The sequence below is a fragment of the Punica granatum genome, chromosome 1, assembly GCF_007655135.1.
Source record: "Punica granatum isolate Tunisia-2019 chromosome 1, ASM765513v2, whole genome shotgun sequence".
Lineage (NCBI taxonomy): Eukaryota > Viridiplantae > Streptophyta > Magnoliopsida > Myrtales > Lythraceae > Punica > Punica granatum.
Genome location: NC_045127.1, coordinates 31779672 through 31800102, shown reverse-complemented (window position 1 = coordinate 31800102; position 20431 = coordinate 31779672). Strand labels below are relative to the sequence as shown.

Genomic DNA, 20431 nt, shown 5'->3' with positions numbered 1-20431 from the left:
TTTGAGTTAGGAGAAAAGATATCAGAAGGGAGACCTATTTGACATGCATATACATATATATACATGTGCATAAAAAAAACAAAAGAAGAAAAACACAGAATTGTAGAATGTGAAAAATATACATTAACATGGATAGATTCAAGTAATTTGCTGTTTTTTTTCTTTAAGTAAGATCTCGTACTCAAGTTTTGTAAGTGAAGAAAATTCATATAAAAAGAGTTTTATTCCTTAGTGAGTTGATAGTTCAACTGAATTAGTTCATGTCCGTCGAATTTTCCAATATTAAGGTACACATTAAAAAAAAATCATAGGAAGACGAGGAGAGGGGACGGTGGTTGGGTTGGCAATGATTTAGAGGACGTGGGGAGCATAATTGGAGAGGTTCCTTCGGATGCTAATTGGGGTTCTTTTTTTCGGAAATCAAACTGATGATTGGAGAATTTTCTGGCTTTAATTTCTGTCTTGTTATGGGAGATGTGTCAACTATCAATATAAAGTTAGTCAAAACGGTTCAATATTTATTCCCTTAAATAAGATTCTCGGATTCGACTATTATAAATGAAGAAAATTTACGCTGAGAAATTTTTACCCTCAATGAGCCGATTTGACTTGAACTAGTCAAGTTTCATTGGACTTCCAAATTTTAGAGTAAATGCCGAGAAAAAGATAATATGTCAACCCTTCCATGGAAATGGGGAGCAAACTGTTCTGCCCGGACCAAGTTGAAAACAATGTTATAGACCGGAGTTATGTACGTATCGAATACACAATCAACTGTTGTAATCTAATAATCTAATAATCTTTGTTAATAATACTAAGTATGTCTTTGGTTGTGGAGTTAAATATAACTCCACTATACCTAAATTCCCATTCACCTTTGGCGGGTACCCCACTTCCTAGCTATCTTGACTTTTTTTACCAAAGTTTGTCACAGTCTGAGTTTTGAATAAAAAATTTACTCAACCCAATTAAACTCTATTATTTCACAAATTTAACATTACAACCATTACTGTTTTGACTTTTTCTTTATTTTAATAATAATATCTCACTAAAATTTTTTAAGCATTTTTATAATAAAATTTTTAATAATAAATTATCTATCTTCTTTACATCTATATATACATACATATATATATATTCTCACACATATATATATTTTTCAACATTTGTAATAATTGTTTTTTGTCTTTTCTTATTCCCAAAATTGAGTTGAGTTGAGTTGAATTAAAATTTCAACTCAAAAACCAAACTCAGGAGAAATTATCATATGTCCCTTCTTTTCTTTTCTTCATTTCTGCCCTTTCCTTTCCTTTTTTTCAATATTTTTCTCTGAACATTGCTTATTTTTCGTTTTCATCCCTTCTTTTAATTTCTTCTCATATTCTCCAAAAGTATTTCAAAATTATCATATCTTATTAATATATAAGATTGCCTAAAACAAGTTATATCATGCAAAACTAAATTAGAATTATAGTAACACTATATGGGTCCTACCCGTAGGGAACCATCCTAAATCTCTTTCTTTTCTTAAAAAAAATATTTTCTAATATTTTAATTTTTATTTAATTTAATTATACAAACTTTTTTCGGTGTGCATCGCTTGATATTTCGGAAATCCATCGAGTTCAATGAATCTAGGTTTGAGCGAGGTTAGCCCATTAAAAGATCAAGCTATAGCATAAGACTCGCACCCGGACCTTACTTAACGTGAACAAATGCCGATTCACCTAATACTATTGAGAGTGTTAATTCCACATTGAAAAATTAGAGAGAAAGCTATGAGTTTATATGTAGCTTAGGTTTCACCACTTATCAACTTGAACTCTTAAGAGAAAATCAGCCCAAGCTCGTATAAGCTCGATGGGAATTCAATATGATATCAAAACCACGGTTTCACGCATCCGTGCACACGTTATACATGAGGACATGTGTTGAGAGTGTTAATCTCACATTAGAAAATCAAGGAGAAAACAATGAGTTTATATATGGCTTGGGTTGTACCACTTATCAAGTTGAGTTTTTCAATGGAAATGAGTCGAAACCCGTATAAGCCCAATGGGAATTCAATATCATACCAACCAATGTTGGTAAAAAGTGTTATTCAATATGTCACCAATTTAAGTATATCTCTTTTTATTTGTGACGTTAGAAATATTTTTATTTTTCCACTCAGGGTTACGTCAACTTATTGAGTGAGAATAATTATCGCTTGAATATTGACTTGATTGTAACAATATTAAAAATTCAATTTAAGATTATATCGGAGAAAATTTGGCTTTCCCAAAGAATGAAATTAATTATTGTAATTTTTATAAATTTAAAGTATTTATTATCAAGATAGAGTATATAAGTAATTTTTCATTAATTTTTGTTATACTCTATATTGGTTATTGCATATATTATTATGATAAATAAGAAATTAAAGAAAAGAATTTTTCGAACCGTGGCATCGTGATGGTGTTGCACCCTAATATAAAGCTAAAACTCTTGTTTGCTAAGACAGCTGTCAAGCTAAGATTTTTATTAGGCTCATACAGTTTTTCGTTAAATATAATATAAGCGACCAGGATCGGTCCTGAATATAATTAGTTCTGCTGGTTGCCGGCTCCACTCCCATACACGGGGCCAGAGTTCAAACCTTCTCATTTCCCCGGTTGAAATTTTTTTTTTCCTTTTCTTTTCCCTTCATTAATTTGGCGCTGATTCTTTTAAATAAAAAAAAATGTAAAAGGTGCTCAAATCATTATATGGGTCCCTATATTTTTTTTTCTTTTGTTAAATCTTACTTACAATAGGCTAAGATATATTAGATGGTGATGAAATTCATAAAAAGAAAAAGAAAAAAAATTGCATGTAAATATGCACAATTTATTCTCAAAGAGTAACCTTCAGTTCTTAAAAGTCAATTAGGTGGTGGACATCCTTATTTGACAATTAAAGATGCAAAATAATGAATGTATGAAATAGAAAATATTGCAATTCAATATCTTCATTTATTCATTTTGATAAGAAAAATAATTATATAAAGATTATGACCTCAGATGTTACATCTTACCAAACTCTAATAATAGATATAATAGTAATTTATGTATATGCAATTTCACAAATTAGTTAATTCATTGAAACAACTAGAGAAATAGTGAGAGATATGATCGTTTAGTAAGATATATACATACTAAGATAATAAAATATATCAAAAAATAAGATGTTATACATGCTCTGATAAAGAATCATGATTATATGTATATGAGTATGATACATTATTATATTTTCTGTTAAGTATATTAGTCTATATTTATCGCATCAGTACAGACAATTTTTATATAGACCTCAAATAGAAAGATTATATTGTAAATATTAAATAAATTATATATTCGTGATATATAATGCATATATTCATATAGGATAGTTGTATAAGTTAATATATAATTTAATCACGTTTAGACTATGATAGTGCGTTTGGTTTCAGAGTTAAAGTAATTTTGATTGTGGAAAATGATAAATGATTGTGTAGTGTGTTGAGTTAAAGTTAAAGTTAAAATTTTTGATTTGGGAAATATGTATTTTTATTGTGTAGTATGTTGAGTTAAAGTTAAAGTTAAATTTTTTGTGAATTTAACTGCAAAATCAAACGGAGCATCCGCGGCATTGTCGGGTGCTTTGCACTAGTCTCTCTCTAATAGGGCCGAGTATGGTGTTTCCTTTGCAGTCAGGCAAGTGGTTTTTTTTTTTTTTTTTTTTGCTTTCCCCTTCATTTTATAGCATTAGGTGAAAGAGAATAGCTCATGGGATTAGTGCCACCTTCTTTCATAGGAAAGACCCGAGTTCAATCCTTTATTTGCACAAACTTTTTTTTTAAATGATAATAATGTATACGCTACTTATTTTTTAACTTGAAAAAGTCATAAAAAAATTCTCAAGTTATTCATATATTATATTTGGTACTTAATTTTTGTTTAATTAAAATATAAATTATTTGAAGGGTGAATACAATGATACATATAATTTTTGTTTTCTTTTTTACTTTTCTGGCTTTTGTCTTATGTCAATTTTAAGGGAGAATCTGAGTCAGCATGTTGGAATAGCTCATGAGGTGTGTGCCACCTTCTTCCGATCCTCTGCTTGCAAAACTTTTATTTTTTATTTTAATAATTTCACGCTACTTATTTTTTAACTTGAAAAATTCGTGAAAAATATTCTCAAGTTATTCATATATTATATTTGGAACTCAATTTTTGTTGTTAGATCTTACTTACAATATAAATTATTTGAAGAATTAATACATATAATGTTCGGCTGCTTATTTGTTCAAGTTAGTTTTAATTTGAAAAGATAAATCATGAAATTTATAAAAGATAGGAAAATATTGTATACAAATATTTTCTTTTATTATCAAGAATATACTTAAATGATCAAAAACGAATTAGAGAGCGTACACGCATATTCAAAAAATAAAATAAAAACAATTACAAAGTATTTATTTTTAATATAAAATTGCAATTCAGTATCTTGATTATACATTTTAATAAGAATTTCGTTGTATAAAAGGCTATGACTTCAAATCTTACCTCTTACCATCTCAAAAAGTAATATATATATATATAAATATATATATTATATGTGTATCTAATTTATTAACTCACTAATGTAATCAAAAGAATAGAAGACAAAGGAAACTGTTGGCTTGGTACAGTGGTACAAGTGTCGACTAAGATTAAGAGATTTCGGATTTGATCCTCAACCAGGAGGACTTTAGTGTCACTTTCCTTATTTTGTACTAGACCTAGGATTTCCCTTGCCGAAAAAATTTTAAAGATAGGATTGTATACATACTAAGGTAATAAAATATCATAAGATAAGATGCTTATAATAATAAAGTGTTATGACTATCAAGGTTATCAGAATCGCGATTCTACCTAGAATCGGTCGAGGGTCGTAAAATCGTGAATCGTAAGATTTTACCTATAATTAAAAAAAACAGCATATATATGTATCATACTTCCCTAAAAAAAAACAATCATTGTATTCAAAAAAAGACCACAAGTTCTTTGTCATGATATATATATATATATATATATATATATATAAAGAAAAATAAAACTTAAAGAAAAAAATAATTAAATTTTACAAAATCAATAACAATAAAGCTAATACAAGGAATAAGAAGACTGCATTCATTCATTAATTCATTCATAGTTCGTCGCATTTTCTTACTCTTTGCTTACGATTTTGGTCATTCATTTGCAAAGTCTCTCTCTTCCCCTCCCCCAACAATGCACAAAGCTCAAAGCCACTCCCCCTCCCTCACCCCCATCACCACCCCTTCTTCTCTCCTCATTAGCCGACGAAAACCAACCTAAAAAAGAAATCATTTCCTTTTCACCCAAAGACCCAATTATATCTTCTTCTTTCTCTATTCAATTTAGTCAATCTCTCTCACTCTCATTCTTGCCTTTCTTGTTTCAATCGGATCTAGGGGGAAGGATTGAGAAGGGATTGGGCAACAAGAAGAAATGGAGGAGAGGAGAGAGCTTCCCACCCTATTCACAGAGAAAAGCCGTTGTCCTTCTGCCCCTCTTCTGCCTCATCACACAAAGCTGTTCCACTTTCTCCTTTGTTATCTGAGGTTTCTTTTTTCCTCTTGGTCTCTCATTTATTCCTCCAACCTTTTCATACAAAGACATTACTTCGAGAGTTCGTGCTTTGTATTCCTCCTTCGTCATGCTTTGTATTCCTCCTTGGTCGGACGAAGAAGGTACATGGTCGGAGGATTAGGGCAAAGCCAATCGAGGAAGGGGAAATGCCGGAGAAGAAGAAAGGGAAAAGAGAGAGGAAAAAAAAGAAAAAGAAAAAGAAAAAAAGGTGTTGGGCTCAGGGCTAATGGGCTGGGCGTTAGCCTAACTCTAGCATGGCCTGACTCTAGGCTAGGCTTCACATGAGTCTGGGCTGAATCCGGAATCGCAGGATCGGCCCGATTTGGCGATTCACAGTCCGATTCACCTGCGATTTTACGTTCCTAACTCAGCCCATTGAATCGGAATCATATACCCCCATTTGAATCGTAGAATTGTAAGATTTTACGATTCGAATCACGATTCTGACAACCATGATGACTATACATTGAGTATATTATAGTATTATATTATCTGTAAGAACATTAGTTATATTTTAAAATATAATATCGTATTACTACAGATGACTTATTATACATATCAACATAAAAATAATATCATGAAATATTAACGAAGCGACATATTCATAATATCTAATGAGATTTTTTTAATGTATACTTAAGAGCTAATACATAATTTGATCTATAGAAAATAAAAATAATATTCATGTCCAGAATTTGAATTTTTTTGTTCTCCGTGGCACCGCTCGAATATTTAGCACTAGTTTATTATAAATTTTGTCTAGACTCGTTTATAGGGAAGTTTTTCTTTTTGGTATGAACTCTGATATCCAGAGGCCCAATTGGATCCACACTAATCCAGTTGAGTTGAGTCGGCCCACTAAGAGGTGAAGCTCTTCTAGCGTGGATTTTCTCCATTCACAAAACTCAAATATAAGATATTGCTTAAGAAGAATAAATGTCGAACCGTTTGAACCAATCCTTATGAGAAATATTTACCCCTAAGTTTTATCTATAGTGGAGAGAGGAAAATTGAGGAGAGCATGCACAAAATTAATATACTTTGTTGACAATACCATTGGAGATACCCGTCTAACTCAGTTGGTAGAGCGCGAGGCTCTTAACCTTGCGGTCGTGAGTTCCAGCCCCATGGTGGGCGTTTTTTTTTCCTTTTTTGTTTTTTTCAATTCCATCTGCTATGGGCTTTAACAATTCCTCGCATTTAAAGAGAGCTTCGCTATTTTCACAGCATGTACTCTGTGTTTTAATTTTCTAATGTTCTTTTGTTGAATTACCATCTATCTTCTCCGGTGTTTTGAGAATGTTACTGCACGGGGCATACTCGATCCCCTCATGCATCGGGAAGCAGGACAGAAGCAGTCAATATGATATAGTTCCTCCTTCCTGATGTCATTCTCGGCAGGCTGCAGCAACATGGTAAAAGATTCATCCGATCTTGCAGGTCGTTGCAGGTCGTTGAGTGTCGATGGGACTCAATAACAAAGGATGTTATTATATTCAACGTCAATATTAGGCATAACACTGTAATCTCTTTTGCACATAAAATTACAAAAGAGAGGCAGGCAGTGATCTCTTCCTTTCCTTTTTTTCTTTTGGCTAAACAAAAATACATTTGAAAGGCCAATAGCGGCCAAATTTCCTAAAAAGCCATGATCAATGAAAACAAGCCCTGACGTACTCCGCATCTCATATCATAATATATTCAACAAAAGATTCATCCGCTTTTGAAATAAGATCAGCTTTCTCAACGCGAAACAAATTTTTTCCAATAGATCAAAGTTGCAGATTAGACCTGGCTAAGAACTATAAGCTAGCTTATTACTAGAAGTCGAGGGACCCAGGTTTAGAGGAAGTCGTACTGGAGCAGCTCCCTGACGTCGAATATGAAGTTCCACTTGAACCATCGACCGGTGCTTGGTTCAGACTCTCTAGAGCCAGGTACTTCCGCTTTCGCAGCTTCAGTGAGAACGTTGTTGCTTCGAGAATGACTGGGACCTGAAAGACAGGTTAAAGCAGATGATACATACACTTCACATTCATGACATTAAAAAAGAAAGAATACAAATTGCAACATAAATGAGGGCATGTTCTGCTGCATGAAACAATTGTTCAGTTAAGAGAATTGCCAAAACAGAAACTTCTGTTTCGTGTTCAAAAGCTAGTCATTGGGATGTCTTATCATGTGGCCAATTTTCGAGGTGCCCAATGCCTAGATCTAACCAGAAAAGGAGAAAACGTATTTAACCACAGCTGTTGATTTTGTTAGGTTGGATCCCAACTTATTGGCTTACAGCAATTTACTAGCTGCTAGAACTGATAAGATCCGAAGTCTAAGTAAGGGTTTATGAATATGGTGAGGTATAGTCTAAGCAAGGGTTTATGAATTTGCCATTGGATGCTTAATAGGAATTAGGAAATACAAGCTTGACGAATTGGTTAAGTTCAGTTGGCTTGATCCAGTGTTAATAAATTATTGGGCATGTTTCGCTGAATGAATTTGGCCAATTCAACCCATTGCAAGGCCAGACTATACATGTGAGCTGTAGGTCACTTGTACACCCTAGGGTAGCCAGTAATTAGGCAGCATAAAAGTTCCTATATCAGTACCTGAGTGTTAATTCGTGCTACTTTGTGTATGTTGAGGAGGCCAACCATGTCCTGATAACCCGTTAGGAGTTCTGCCAAGTCTTTGTCCTCATCTGTACAAACACTCTTTAAATTTATCTTTTGATGCAAAGACTGGCTATTAATTGTCAACACAGATGCACAAACTGATACCAAACCTGGAATTGCCAAGACAGAAAACAACATGTCTGTCATATGTTGCCATCTCTTCGAGAAGGAAGGAGAAAGCACAGAGGGCAGAAAGGTCACAACTGTAACTGCATTTGAAGACCTTATCATGCTTCTAAGAGCTTTAATGAATGAAAGCATGTGCCACTCCTATAAAAATAGAAGATATAAGACAAAAATTAAATATTGAACATAGTTCCATGAGAAAGACGGACGAAACTTCATCACAGCCCAATGATATCAAATGAAAAAGGCAGTTTAAAAAGGTTTGAGTATAAAAAGTAGGAATTTTAAGGGTATAGATACTAACCCTGTTAAAATATGAGCATTCTGGCACACAGAATGACTGGATAGCAATGCGTCCGACACTAGAAATGCTTCCATCTTTTCTGTTCAATATAAATGTCAGACAGTAAGGACCGAACATCATAAACAGAGTTAAATAACAACATACAAGTCAAGAGTTTTGTACTGTAAGGAGATATTCAGTTAATCATATGACTCGCAGTATTTAATAACTCCATAAAATTCATGCATCACTAGTCTTGGTAACTGATATAGCCATAAACTCAAACACCTGAAAAACTTTAGCAGCTTATTAGAACAAGGTATCTACCTTGGGAATTGAGCTAAAAAGGTGGCACAGCGATCACGAAGAGCAGAAAGATCTGGACAGTCTTGAAGGCTGATGCATTCTACTTTCTGCCCGGTGATGAATTGCCTCTGCAAGGGCTTCCTTACATCAAAGTCATTTCCGTACTCGTGCTTGTTTTCCATAGCTGCAGCAGAGTGAACTTCTCTTAATAAGATATCCCTTTCCTGAAAATTGCCAGTAATCCTCTAAGTAATCAGCCCCAACATTCCTCTATAGTATCATAACTAACATCAGGACTTAATTTTTCTGTGCCTCTATTATTTAACCGTCCACTAGAATAAAATATGTATTCCTTTATAACTTATGACAATACTTGTTATTTATGTATATAGATAAACAACGACTCATGGAATCGATTCTGATAATCACTATCATAAACACTTGGCTATATAGGCTTCCAGAAAACAACTGAAGATAGAAGTAGAAAAGCCACAATTGCAATTTTATTTGTTCGCAATCTAAAGAGATAATTAACCTTCACAGGACAGGGGAAAGGAAAGAGCATAAAGGAATAGTTTCTTAGGATCTTCACCTCCTTGGCTATTGAGAATTTGCTGGCTTCCACCAAAATACTTCTTATATTGCCACGCGATCCTCAGCCCCTTCTCCTACATCATTACAGAAAAAGTAAGTGATCAGCTACCTCTCTTTGGACCCCACCGAAATAAAGCAAAAACAAAATTTTGGAAAGAAAAAGCGAAGTTTATAAGCACCTCTACTGGCTCGTCATCATGTGACAACTTGTCAGCTCTAGACGTCACTGGACTGGGCAAAGTACCAAGAAATCCTTTCGGGTCATTCGCGGTGCTCGCGTATAGGAGGGGCTGATTGTGAACGAGCCCCTGGGACATGAAGTTCCTCAACAAGAGCATATGATGCGGCGCTTCCGGGTCTTCCATGACCATCACTAAGCTTCCCAGAGGAAACCCACCTCCTACTATCCCTGAAAATCCAGAACAAAACAAGAACTTGACCACCACCATCTACGAATACAAATACTCCAAACAACAAAGACTATTGAGGAAAAGTGAAGAAGGTTACTGTCAAGGTCTGGTATCCCCGAGGATACGAAGGCAGTGCCATTGGGACCAGTCTTCACTCCTGGGATCTGTGGTGCTAATGTTGCCGGTACATTTCGGGAGAAACTACTGACCCGGGTCTTTGTCGCCGCCATTGCCGATCGACGGCTCAATATGATTCCAGTTTGAATCCCTTCCCGTAGCCTAGACATGAAACAAGCCAACGCACTCAGAACCATGTGATGATAATCAACCAACCCCATTAAGGCCAGAAATTCTACAATTTACAAACCCTAAATACGGAAATGATCAGCACCCTGTCACTTCACCTGGACGGAAATACAGAAGGAGGCAGGCAAGGCGATCACGGGGAGTGAGCCGGGAGGGGTGAGGGCGGAAGGAAGCAGTCGAGGTGATCGGCAGTACTCAGCAGCAAGCCTCTAAGTCCAAGCAGAGCAGAGCAGAGCAGCGAGAGAAATGGAAATGCAGGGCGGGGTTGAACTGTTGAAGTTCAGAAGAGTGATGGAAGCAAAACAAATGTTATGGGCCTTGGAAAGATTGTGGTAGGCCTACCCCATAAATGTATGTTGTTTTTTATAATGGAATCGAGTATGATTCAATTTAAATATAAAAATAAAAGTAACAGAAAAAATTTATTTTTAAAAAATTAATTGTTATAATAGTTAAGAAAAATGTGTGAAATAATTTATTATTAAATTGAAGAAAAAAGATAAAAAAAATAATGATTGTGTTGTTGAATTAAAAAATAATAATAAATAGTTGATAAAATTTAATATCAGTGTTATCATAACTGGACCGAATATCGAACTAGCTGAGGCATGGGTTCATGGATTTATGGGTTTAACAAGGGGTTCGATGGGCCCGACAGCATGTTTAATTATAAAATAAATAAATAAATATTATTTTTTTAAAAAAAATATAAAATACAAAAAAATAGTAATATATATTAGATAATAATTAATATGTGTAAAAAAAAATACAAGAAAAAAAATTATTTACATCTAATTGTAAATGACTCTTAGAAAAGAACTGATAGTCATTTGAGTGCCCAATCGATCAAGAAACTTCCACATTGCTAGGCTTTCCGATGATGCAAGAATTGCAATCTCTTAGTTAAGATCGGATCTCCTCCCATTTCTTCCAAAGTGTTAGTTTACTCTCGAAGCTCACTTTGGATTCTTGTTCTGTTGACTCGTGAATATGACATTCTCTGTTACTTCCTTTAATTTTAATCTCACCACTGCACTTCTTCATCCAATCCTGGGGTGTAAGGCGCCTCAAAATTCCATGCACGGGGAGTATGTTAATGGTCGCACGCCAACTATTCGAGGAAATGCCCTTGCGAAATCTTTAGAGCCTGTTTGGTTTCATGATCAGATTTTAGAATCATGATTTTGATTTTAACTCTACCCACTACACAATAAAAACACACGTTTCCCAAGTCAAATTTATAATACCATCTCATTTGTCTTTTTCCACAATCAAAATCAAAATCAAAATCAAAGTTACTTTAACTCTGAAACCAAACGCCCCCTTATATTTTCAAGTGTTACTATTCTACCTTTCCAAAGGTTGCACCAATTCAACAAAATAACTCAAGATTAGAAGCGACCCAGGGAATGATCGCAATACCACAAACAGGAAAGACCCCTCGGAAATAGAAAGACGGAACGTTAGAACAGAGGGGAGGATGGTTACCAGTTGATTGAAGAACAATGGGAGAGAATCAAGAGATCGAGGCAACTAGTCTGGACTCCGCCTCTTGAAGGAGAAGAGGAATCAACTATGCTCGAGCTCGAAGGAGAAGAGCTGACTGAACAGAGAAGAGTAAAGATGAAGAGGAATCCAGTGACTGAGCTCGAAGATGAAGAGGAATCTAATGAAAAAGAGCTCGAAGATGAAGATTGACTGAGTCACTGAGCTGGAGCTTGGAAGTCGAAGGTGAAGACTAAATGCTGAAGTCGCTGAACTAGGGTTTCCAGATCCAATTAGGTTGATTTCCGGTTCAGGTCAAGAGATTCGAGTCGGGTTTCCTTTAAAAATCCAGAACCCATCCAACCGGGCGGTTCAAATGGGTTCGATGGGTTTATAAAAAAACCGACCCGTTTATTGGTTCATCGGTTTTTTTGTACATTTTCGGTTTTTAAGAGAGCCGGACTGGTCATAGGTCTGGTTTTCGGTCCAACCGGTCAAACTGGTCGGGCCAGTCCGGTTCTGATAACAATATTTAATATTAAAAAATCAGTTGTGATAATGGTTAAGAAAAAATTTGTGAGAAAATTTACTATTAAATTAAAGAAAAAGATTAAAAAAATTAATAATTATATTATTAAATTGAGGAAAAAATAAATTAGAGTTAAATGGAGTATGATTTAACTCAATTACCAAACAAGCCTAGTCTTTTAAAATCGATTTACCCTAGTTAATCTCAGTTTCCTTAAATGATATCGGAAATCTATGGATTGATCAAATTATCTTTATCTATATCTATATTATAATCAAGAGAGAGTATTCTCTTTCTTTTTCCAATTCATGAAATTTCGTTTCATTTATGTAAGAAGATTACAATTTTGACCATAGTTTCCAGAACTTGTCAGCGAAACAATCAAGGTATGGGTTTATTCATGGATTCGACCGGGAGTACAATAGATCGAACATGGTTTTTGTAAAAATATTTAACTATTCATTACATAATAAGTAAACTAGCCATTGTATTCGCATGTTATGCAGGATTAATATTCGCAGAAATTTACTGGATCTTTAAAAATATTAGTTACCATAAAATTGCAGGATTAAATTTACAAAAGTATTAACCTATATATTTTACATAAAAAAAAATACTTTATTTATAAAGAAAACTATTTATTCACTTAGAAGTATTAATTTATATATTTTATAAATAAGATTTTAAAATCACACGCATAAATTTACTTTAATTAGAATTAAGGTAATTAATTAAAACCTTTTAGTTTTAAAAGAATTCTTAATTTATAATATCAAAATGTAAAAGATATTTGGATTTATATCTTTTATACAAAAATAAACTAACTGTAGAATTTAAATCTTCAAAGTTTAATATAAATAAAAACTAAATTTACTCAATTCATTACATGAACCTTTCAATAAATGATTTTTTTAGAATTCTTTCTAATTTTTAAGTGTATCTAAGATTAACATAGAACTTGTAATAGTTTTTGAATATTTCAAAACCTCCTTTCAATTTCAACTATATAAATAATTACTTGAGTGGAAAATTTTAGAAAGGTATTTCAATATCCTTGTAAACTGAAAAACCTAATTATAGTTTCAAGAATATAATTAAGCATTTATATAATCGAAAAAAAAAATCTAATCAATTGAATTCCAAAATATATATTTATTCATAAATTGTATGGCGGAACCTAGTGAATCCAAAGATGACACCGATTGAAACCATGTTCATCTTTATTTACATCGAAGCATTACATATTATATATAGATATATATTTGATAATAATGATGATGATGATGATGATGATGATGATCATAATAATAATAATAATAATAATAATTGTGGGGACTCAAATTTCGTCTCGTCAGGGCCTGCATGCGTGCGATCATGCGCACGACTTGAGAGTGTCCACCTTCCCGGGGACGCGTGACGGACACGCGTGAGAAGGAGTCACAACCTACCATTTTACGACCCAAAGGTCGAGGGTTAGTAAGTTACCCGGGTTTAGGGGTACAAGGTACACCTAATTAATAAGGCATATGGTCTACGGAATCCTAGATTCCGAATTCGGGGGTTTTGTTACGTGCGGGCCTATATCCTGCGCGCCCTATCGGTATTCTAGCTTATCTAGGCTTGCCATTTTTAATTTAATTACCGCTTAATTAGGTTCTGTTCATCTTACGCTTTTTGACACCGTAAACTAGAAAGAAACGGTCGCCTCAAGTAAAAAAGCCATGAGGAAAGCAAATATTTGAGTCAGGGGATTGGTCCACCGTCCTCGCATTCTGGTTAGCCGGACCGCGAAGGCTGGTTCGCCGTGTGGCCCGGACCTTGGACCCGTACGATTTTGCTCGCTTAAAGGGTCCATAACTCGATTCGACCGGTTCTATCTCTTGAAACCGTTCGCTTGCCAACCGAGGTCTTCACAAATGAATATACAGATAAATCCTTGCATTGTTCTCTCAAAATAAAGTAATATATACAAATTATAGCACATGGACCCGGTTGGTTTGCATTCGGTCATTATTCCACTCGCGTTCATCGTGTGGTTTGGAAAATACCAAAAATGAAATTAAGATGTGCCCTCGGTGTATAGGGGTGTTGGACCCCTTGATATGGTTAGGGCATTGGACCCCATGTGCATTACGTCCTAGGAATTCGGGCTCGACCCGCATAACAAACAAGTTAAAAAATGTAACAAGCAAGCACAAATAAACAAAGAAGAGGGTTTGTTATTACTGAATTTATGTGAGTTAACCGATTATTAACCGAGATATCTTGGCATGCAAATCCTCCCCTAAAGCAGACAAATGCACGTAGGATATAATTTGGTGAAGGACTACCCTGGGAGGGTATTTCGCATTTGGTATTATTTTCGAGGACTTGACAGACGTGATGTCTGTAGTCAAGTCTTGTATTTGTGGGTTGCTTTTAGGATTGTTCTGTATTATGATACTACGGTTGTTACAGATTATTACAGAACATGAATTTCGCCCGTAAACCCAAGAACTTAGTGCTTAACCCACTATTGCCCATTTTGTCTTAAGCCAAGTACACAATTAATTCGGTGTTTGTATTTTGATCCATAATACCTAATCTAACTACCCGAGACTATGCTAGGATAACAAAAACTCATCTATCGGATAGGGAGGGCTATGCAGATGAACCTACGCCTGGACAGGTAGCTCGTCCCTACCCTAGTACCGTAATGTTTCTCTTACCCTAACCCTAGGGGTGTCGCTAAACTGCAAATAGACATTTTTGCCATTGCTGTGAAAATTGTTTTCAAAAAAGAGAGACTATGCGATACGGGCCACCTCGGCCTGTGACCGGTGCCGATCGAGTCATTGGATCTTCCAAGGTTGTGCAAGAACCTCGAGAGAGCCAAAGAACTGCCTCGACCTGAGTTACGTGGAATCAGGTGAAACCTCGAGTCAGGACGTGCAAGTCCTTCCTAGACGTCCGTGCCACATCGGACCACGTGTCTCAGGTTTTTAAAAATTGTGAGTTTTGAGAAGGGCACCAACGCATGTTTGCAACTTATTGACGCGTGTTATCGGTTAATTACCAATTCGTGCAAAGTTTTTAGGTCCAAGTGAGTTGATTAATCGCATGAACGTTCAAATTACCCCATTGGTGGAATTATTGATTACATTAATTAAAAATTGCCAAATGCTTTAAATTTGCGGGTTTCAGGCCGTCGAGCCAACCATTGATGAATCGTCTGATATGAGCCCTAATTCCCGACCGTCTTGAAATTGAAAAAAATTGATCTTAGGCCGAGTTTACATGATCAAACCGATTCATGTGAGGTTTCAATTAAAACGACAAGGAACGCGTCCAAACACGGATCAAGAGCACACGAGTGCATCGAACACGATATCATATATAGTTTACATAGTTAGTGCCGCCATGATCACGAAAAACGCATGCAAGAATACACAAACATAATATTAACAGAATCAATAAAACGGCACTGACTCATGGAAACGGAAAAAACATAACATAAAAAAATGTATTGCCATGTTATATACGCATAATAAACGAGGCAAGAACATATTAAACGGGAACATGCATATTGTCGGTCAGGGATCCAAGTAGAAAGGGTTGGACATCTTTAAAAAATGTCCAAGGGCTGAATTGAACAATTTCAAGACAAGCTGTAGTTGATTTGAAAATTCGGCTAAAATCTGGTGACTGATTTGGAACAACTCAATAAGTCAGGGATTGCTTTGAAAATGTCAAATTCGACCAGGGACCACTCTGGATTTGTTAAGAACACCGAGGACTGAACTGAAATTGGTGAAAAGCTCTCTGGACTGATATGAAAAGGTGAAAAGAGTTGCAGGGATTGAACTGGAACAGTTAGAAAAGTTCTCTGGACTGACTTGAATTGCTTGAAAAGTTCATTGGCTGAGTTGAAAGTGTTGAAAATGGCCTAGGACTTGATTGAAATGGATTTAAAAGTTTAGGGCTGATCGAAAAAAATGAAAATAGCGGCAGGGATTGAACTGAAACAGATTAAAAAGTTCTCTGGGCTGATTTGAATCGCCTGAAAAGTTCAATGGCTGAGCTGAAAGTGTTGAAAATGGCCCAGGACTTAATTGAAATGGATTTGAAAGTTTAGGGCTGATCGAAAAAAATGAAAACAGCGACATGGACTGAACTGAAACAGTTAGAAAAGTTCATAAAACTGAGTTTGGAGTAAATCACGAACGTCTATTTCATGTTGTCACCATTTAAACAAACATTAATATATGAAAATGAGGCCTTAAGCATGCTACTAAGTTGGGATTTTATACCTCATCTAAGCCGGTATCGGAAGGAAATCTAGTCGAAGCCTTGGGCTCCTCTCGAGATGGGCAATGAACGATCATTTGGGTCCACCACAGTTGCGCGAGGAGCGGAGTTAAGGCGTCACTCGAACGATGAGGATGATGACTCGGGGGGAGCCATGATGGACTCCAACTCGCATCAAAAGCTGCAGTAGAAACATGCTAGCCCTAACCGGATGGGACCTGGTCAGCATCCAACCCGCAAAGATAACGACTCAGTGTGCACTTAGGGATCGGAAAGAGCAACGACTTAAGAGGAAGGGACGTCCAGTGGTATCGGCAAGACCGCCACGCGGTCAAGGAAGGATCACGGAGCCTTAAAGATTATACGGCAGCTTGAGGGGGGCCTAGGGATAGTGTCTACGGGAGTCTAAGAGAAAAGAGAGGGCAAGAGAGTTGGAGAGAGAGAGAGTTCGAGAGTTGAGGTTAGAGTGTGCGAGCATGGTCGTTGTGTGATGCACAGAGAGGTCCAAGAGAGAGTGGTGGGCCGAGTGACGTTGAAAAATGAAGAACGCGAGCTGGGAGGTGAGAGTTGATAGGGAGGAATGAACTGAGGGCAAGCGTGAGCTGAGGGGAACGAGCGTGTTGAGAGGGTGTGGGTGAACTGTGAGAAAGTCGGGAGAAAAGAAACGAGCTGTGGGGTTCTTTTCGTGCCAAGAAGAGGTCGGGAGAGATGTGTTGTGAGTAGGAGGGAGATGCGAGGTAAGGATGCTGTAGAGGAGCCAAGGTTGTTGAATGGGTGAGGGACGAGAGGAGCTGAGCTCTCTGTCCGCAGTTTAGGACGTGAATGAAGTGAGTAGAAGGGAGAAGAAAGGACTAAGCTGTCGGGTTCAGGGGATTGAGCTATGGGAAAAAATAGATCGGGAATGAGCTGAGAGTTGATGACAGTGAACTGTGGGAGCCTGAGGTGAAAAAAAAATAATTTAAAAATCGAGAGAGTGTTCTCCAGGGGAAGTCGAGCTGAGGGAAAGTGAGGGAAAAATCGGGTCCATTTGTGGATCCCGTGAGTAGAGGGAAGGAGGTCAGAGGCAGCTGTGAGCCATGGGAGGACAGGCGTGGGCTGGGATCGTCGGGTTCAGCTGAGGGAGTCCCATGAGCTCTGCTGTCAACTTGTAGGCTTAAGCTGCAAATGGGAGAAAAGAGGGAGGGGGCATCAGAGGACAGTCTGCCCCTTCCCCTTTTGGGCATCAAGCGTGCCAAGAGAAGTGGAAAAAGGAGTTGATTAAAGCTGCAGAGGAAGAAAAAGGGAGAAACAGAAGTAAAGAAAGAAAGGAAAAGAGGAGGATCCCATTGCAGAGAAGAAAGAAGAGGAAAAGAAAAGATACTAAAATGAAAAAATGACCAACTCCATGAGAATTTCAATTTGTGCCAATAGAGACCTGTCAGCACCCCACTTTGGTCCATCGGCTCCAACAAAGGACTCCCGGCAATAGCTCGGATTACTACTCATGACTTGACGATTGGGGGCGAACGCGCGGACGTTGGAGCACGGGCTACAGAAGAGAAGCAGGGTCCTCCAAAAGGCTCAGAAGGGCAATCACAAGGGCAGATAAACAATGAACCCCAAAACAGCGGAAGCCGGCACTGTGGCACTATTCAACGCCGGATCACCGGAGTGTCAGAAGATATCTAATATGGGACTTTAAAAATCCCTCTTGGTACCAAAATGACCAAGGACACCTTCGAGCGCACTTTAGAAGTCTCCTGCTCAAGCCGGGGCACTCCCAAACATTTGCATACGCCTTCCTGACGGGGCTCCAGGGGCGCCCGATCTACGGACAAGTAAACGGCACCCGAAAACGGGCCTGCACACACCCAAGGACCACCAGGACCATGGAACAAGTTTCCGACTGCCTTTCGGGGCTCGTCTTGGTCTCTCGAGTGGGTCCCGACCCCGGAAAGGGATCCCTCTCAAACGGGATCTAGTGCTCAGAGCTCATTCGGTGGAAAGTTGACGTCCGAGTTTCGCACCACTAACTCCCTACAACTCCTAGGACTGGGGAAATCATTTCGCATCGGGCCAAGCAAGTCAGTTAGATCCAGTGACATATCAGTGGTCACGAACACCTCTCGGCAAGTCTTCGAGGCATGTTCTTGACAAACCAAGGCCACAGCGGTTTCCATGCACCCCAGAACATTCGGGAAAAACTGAGAAAACCTCGATCGCGGGCCCCTAGGCCACCTCCGGCTAATGTCCTTTGGTCAAGGACGACGGGTCAACGATTCTGCGTGGGACAAAAAGCTCATCGAGATGATCAATACAGTGCACGGAGGAGTAACTGGAGAACGAGGACGGTCAACTCTACTCAGAATGCCAGAACACGGTCAAACCGACTTTCGAGGTGCCGAACCACCCGGATATCCGTTCACATGAAGTATGGTGATATTGGGCACATTCAAATTCTCTTCATGCAAGCGTTCCAAATCTATCAATTAATCGGACCACGGAAGTCAAACTTGTGATCAATCGAGCTCCGAGCTTATTCCGACTTTCCTCCTAGTCAAGTAGGACCCACGGCTCAACTAAGTCAAGCCTCCAAGCCACGGCTCAACCCCACAGCCACGGTTCTACCGCACAAGTCGCGGCTTCCCCCCATGGCCGGCGGCTCAACCCTTCCTCCCTTCCATCCACCACACAATTCAAATATCTCTTACACCCTCTTACACATCTCTCCCATCCATCACTTCCCATCAACTTTCCCTTCCTTTCCCCACAGTCAACATGACCATTTCCCCTTCCTAATCACTCTTCAAATTTCGGTAACCTACTAACCCTCCCTAAGCCACTCTTAACTTCACTTAAACGAGCTATTAAGCCTCCCTTTATAAACCCTAAGCCTCATCAACTTAATCACTTTTTCAACTCCACTCTCTCTCAAGCCAACTTCTCTCTAAAATCCTCTCAACCACTCCACTACCACCGAACCATCATACGACTTGTACCAAGGCCAACACCGGCCAAAACCAACGAAAAACCATCCGGTATTCCGATCACCGCTCGACCCGACTTAAGCCAAACACAACCAAATTTCCTAGCCTACATATTTCCCACCCCCTAAGTCTGTTTCTGGGCTTAGATTTTCGATTTGAAGCCTCCAACCCCGCGTTCCAACCGCGAACACTAGCGGGTCCCAAGGACGTTCCCTCGGTGCATCTGAGTTCCCACACGTACCATTTCCTCCCGCGACTTTGGCGAGTCATGCCATCACGTTCAAAGGATCCCTCACAACCCCCACTTTCCCCCGTGAAGAGGTGGTCACGGTCCGAGAGCTATACAACCGTGCACAACCTCCGTTTCACCCATTCTCTCTTTATCAGGTTTCATCGTTTCTTGCTAAACTTTCTCTAATCATTTCGGGTTTGTCCAGGCTCTCGCACGTTCGAAGCTGTCCACGAACGTTTAGATCTATCCCTTAGGAGTCTAAGGAGCCTAATTTCGCCCGCTGCCGTGGTCGGAGTCGACGTGCCGACCTCATTTTCTCCAAGTTGCCACTGCCGCTGCTCTCGGGTGTTCACTGCCCATTCAGTCCAGCCGAGTCTTCCATTTCCCAAGGCCACTTCCCAGACTCTTTCCTCGCATCCCGAGGCTACGTAAGACTCCTCTACGACTTAGAGAAGCTAGGTTCTTCGATATTGTTTGATATGGGGTGTTAAGGAGTTTAACGAGTCGAAATGCATGCAAGTTTACATTTTTACCTATTCCCATGCAAGCTTACATCGTTCACCACGTTGCATGTTGTTATA

At 38.0% G+C, this 20431-nt stretch overlaps 1 protein-coding gene across 1 annotated transcript; it reads right to left on the bottom strand.

Annotated features, from left to right (window-relative positions):
* Positions 1-7210: 7210 nt before the first annotated feature.
* Positions 7211-10668, bottom strand: LOC116193126 (elongator complex protein 4). The gene is made up of 9 exons (XM_031521897.1): positions 10450-10668; positions 10143-10324; positions 9815-10044; positions 9634-9709; positions 9063-9225; positions 8757-8835; positions 8437-8596; positions 8261-8352; positions 7211-7648 (listed from the first exon to the last, which is right to left on the bottom strand). The coding sequence occupies exons 2-9, from the start codon at positions 10273-10275 to the stop codon at positions 7475-7477; spliced, it is 1107 nt and encodes a 368-aa protein (XP_031377757.1). The 5' UTR covers positions 10276-10324; positions 10450-10668; the 3' UTR covers positions 7211-7474.
* Between the last annotated feature and the right edge of the window lie 9763 nt (positions 10669-20431).

What these genes read in the sequence shown, in the direction of transcription:
- LOC116193126 (XM_031521897.1), bottom strand. Translation starts at nt 10,275, where the DNA reads ATGGCGGCGACAAAGACCCGGGTCAGTAGTTTCTCCCGAAATGTACCG. An exon ending in ATGATGACGAGCCAGTAGAG is followed by an intron (nt 9,710 to 9,814) that starts GTGCTTATAAAC and finishes GTAATGATGTAG; the next exon opens with GAGAAGGGGCTGAGGATCGC. An exon ending in TAGCACGAATTAACACTCAG is followed by an intron (nt 7,649 to 8,260) that starts GTACTGATATAG and finishes CCTGTCTTTCAG; the next exon opens with GTCCCAGTCATTCTCGAAGC.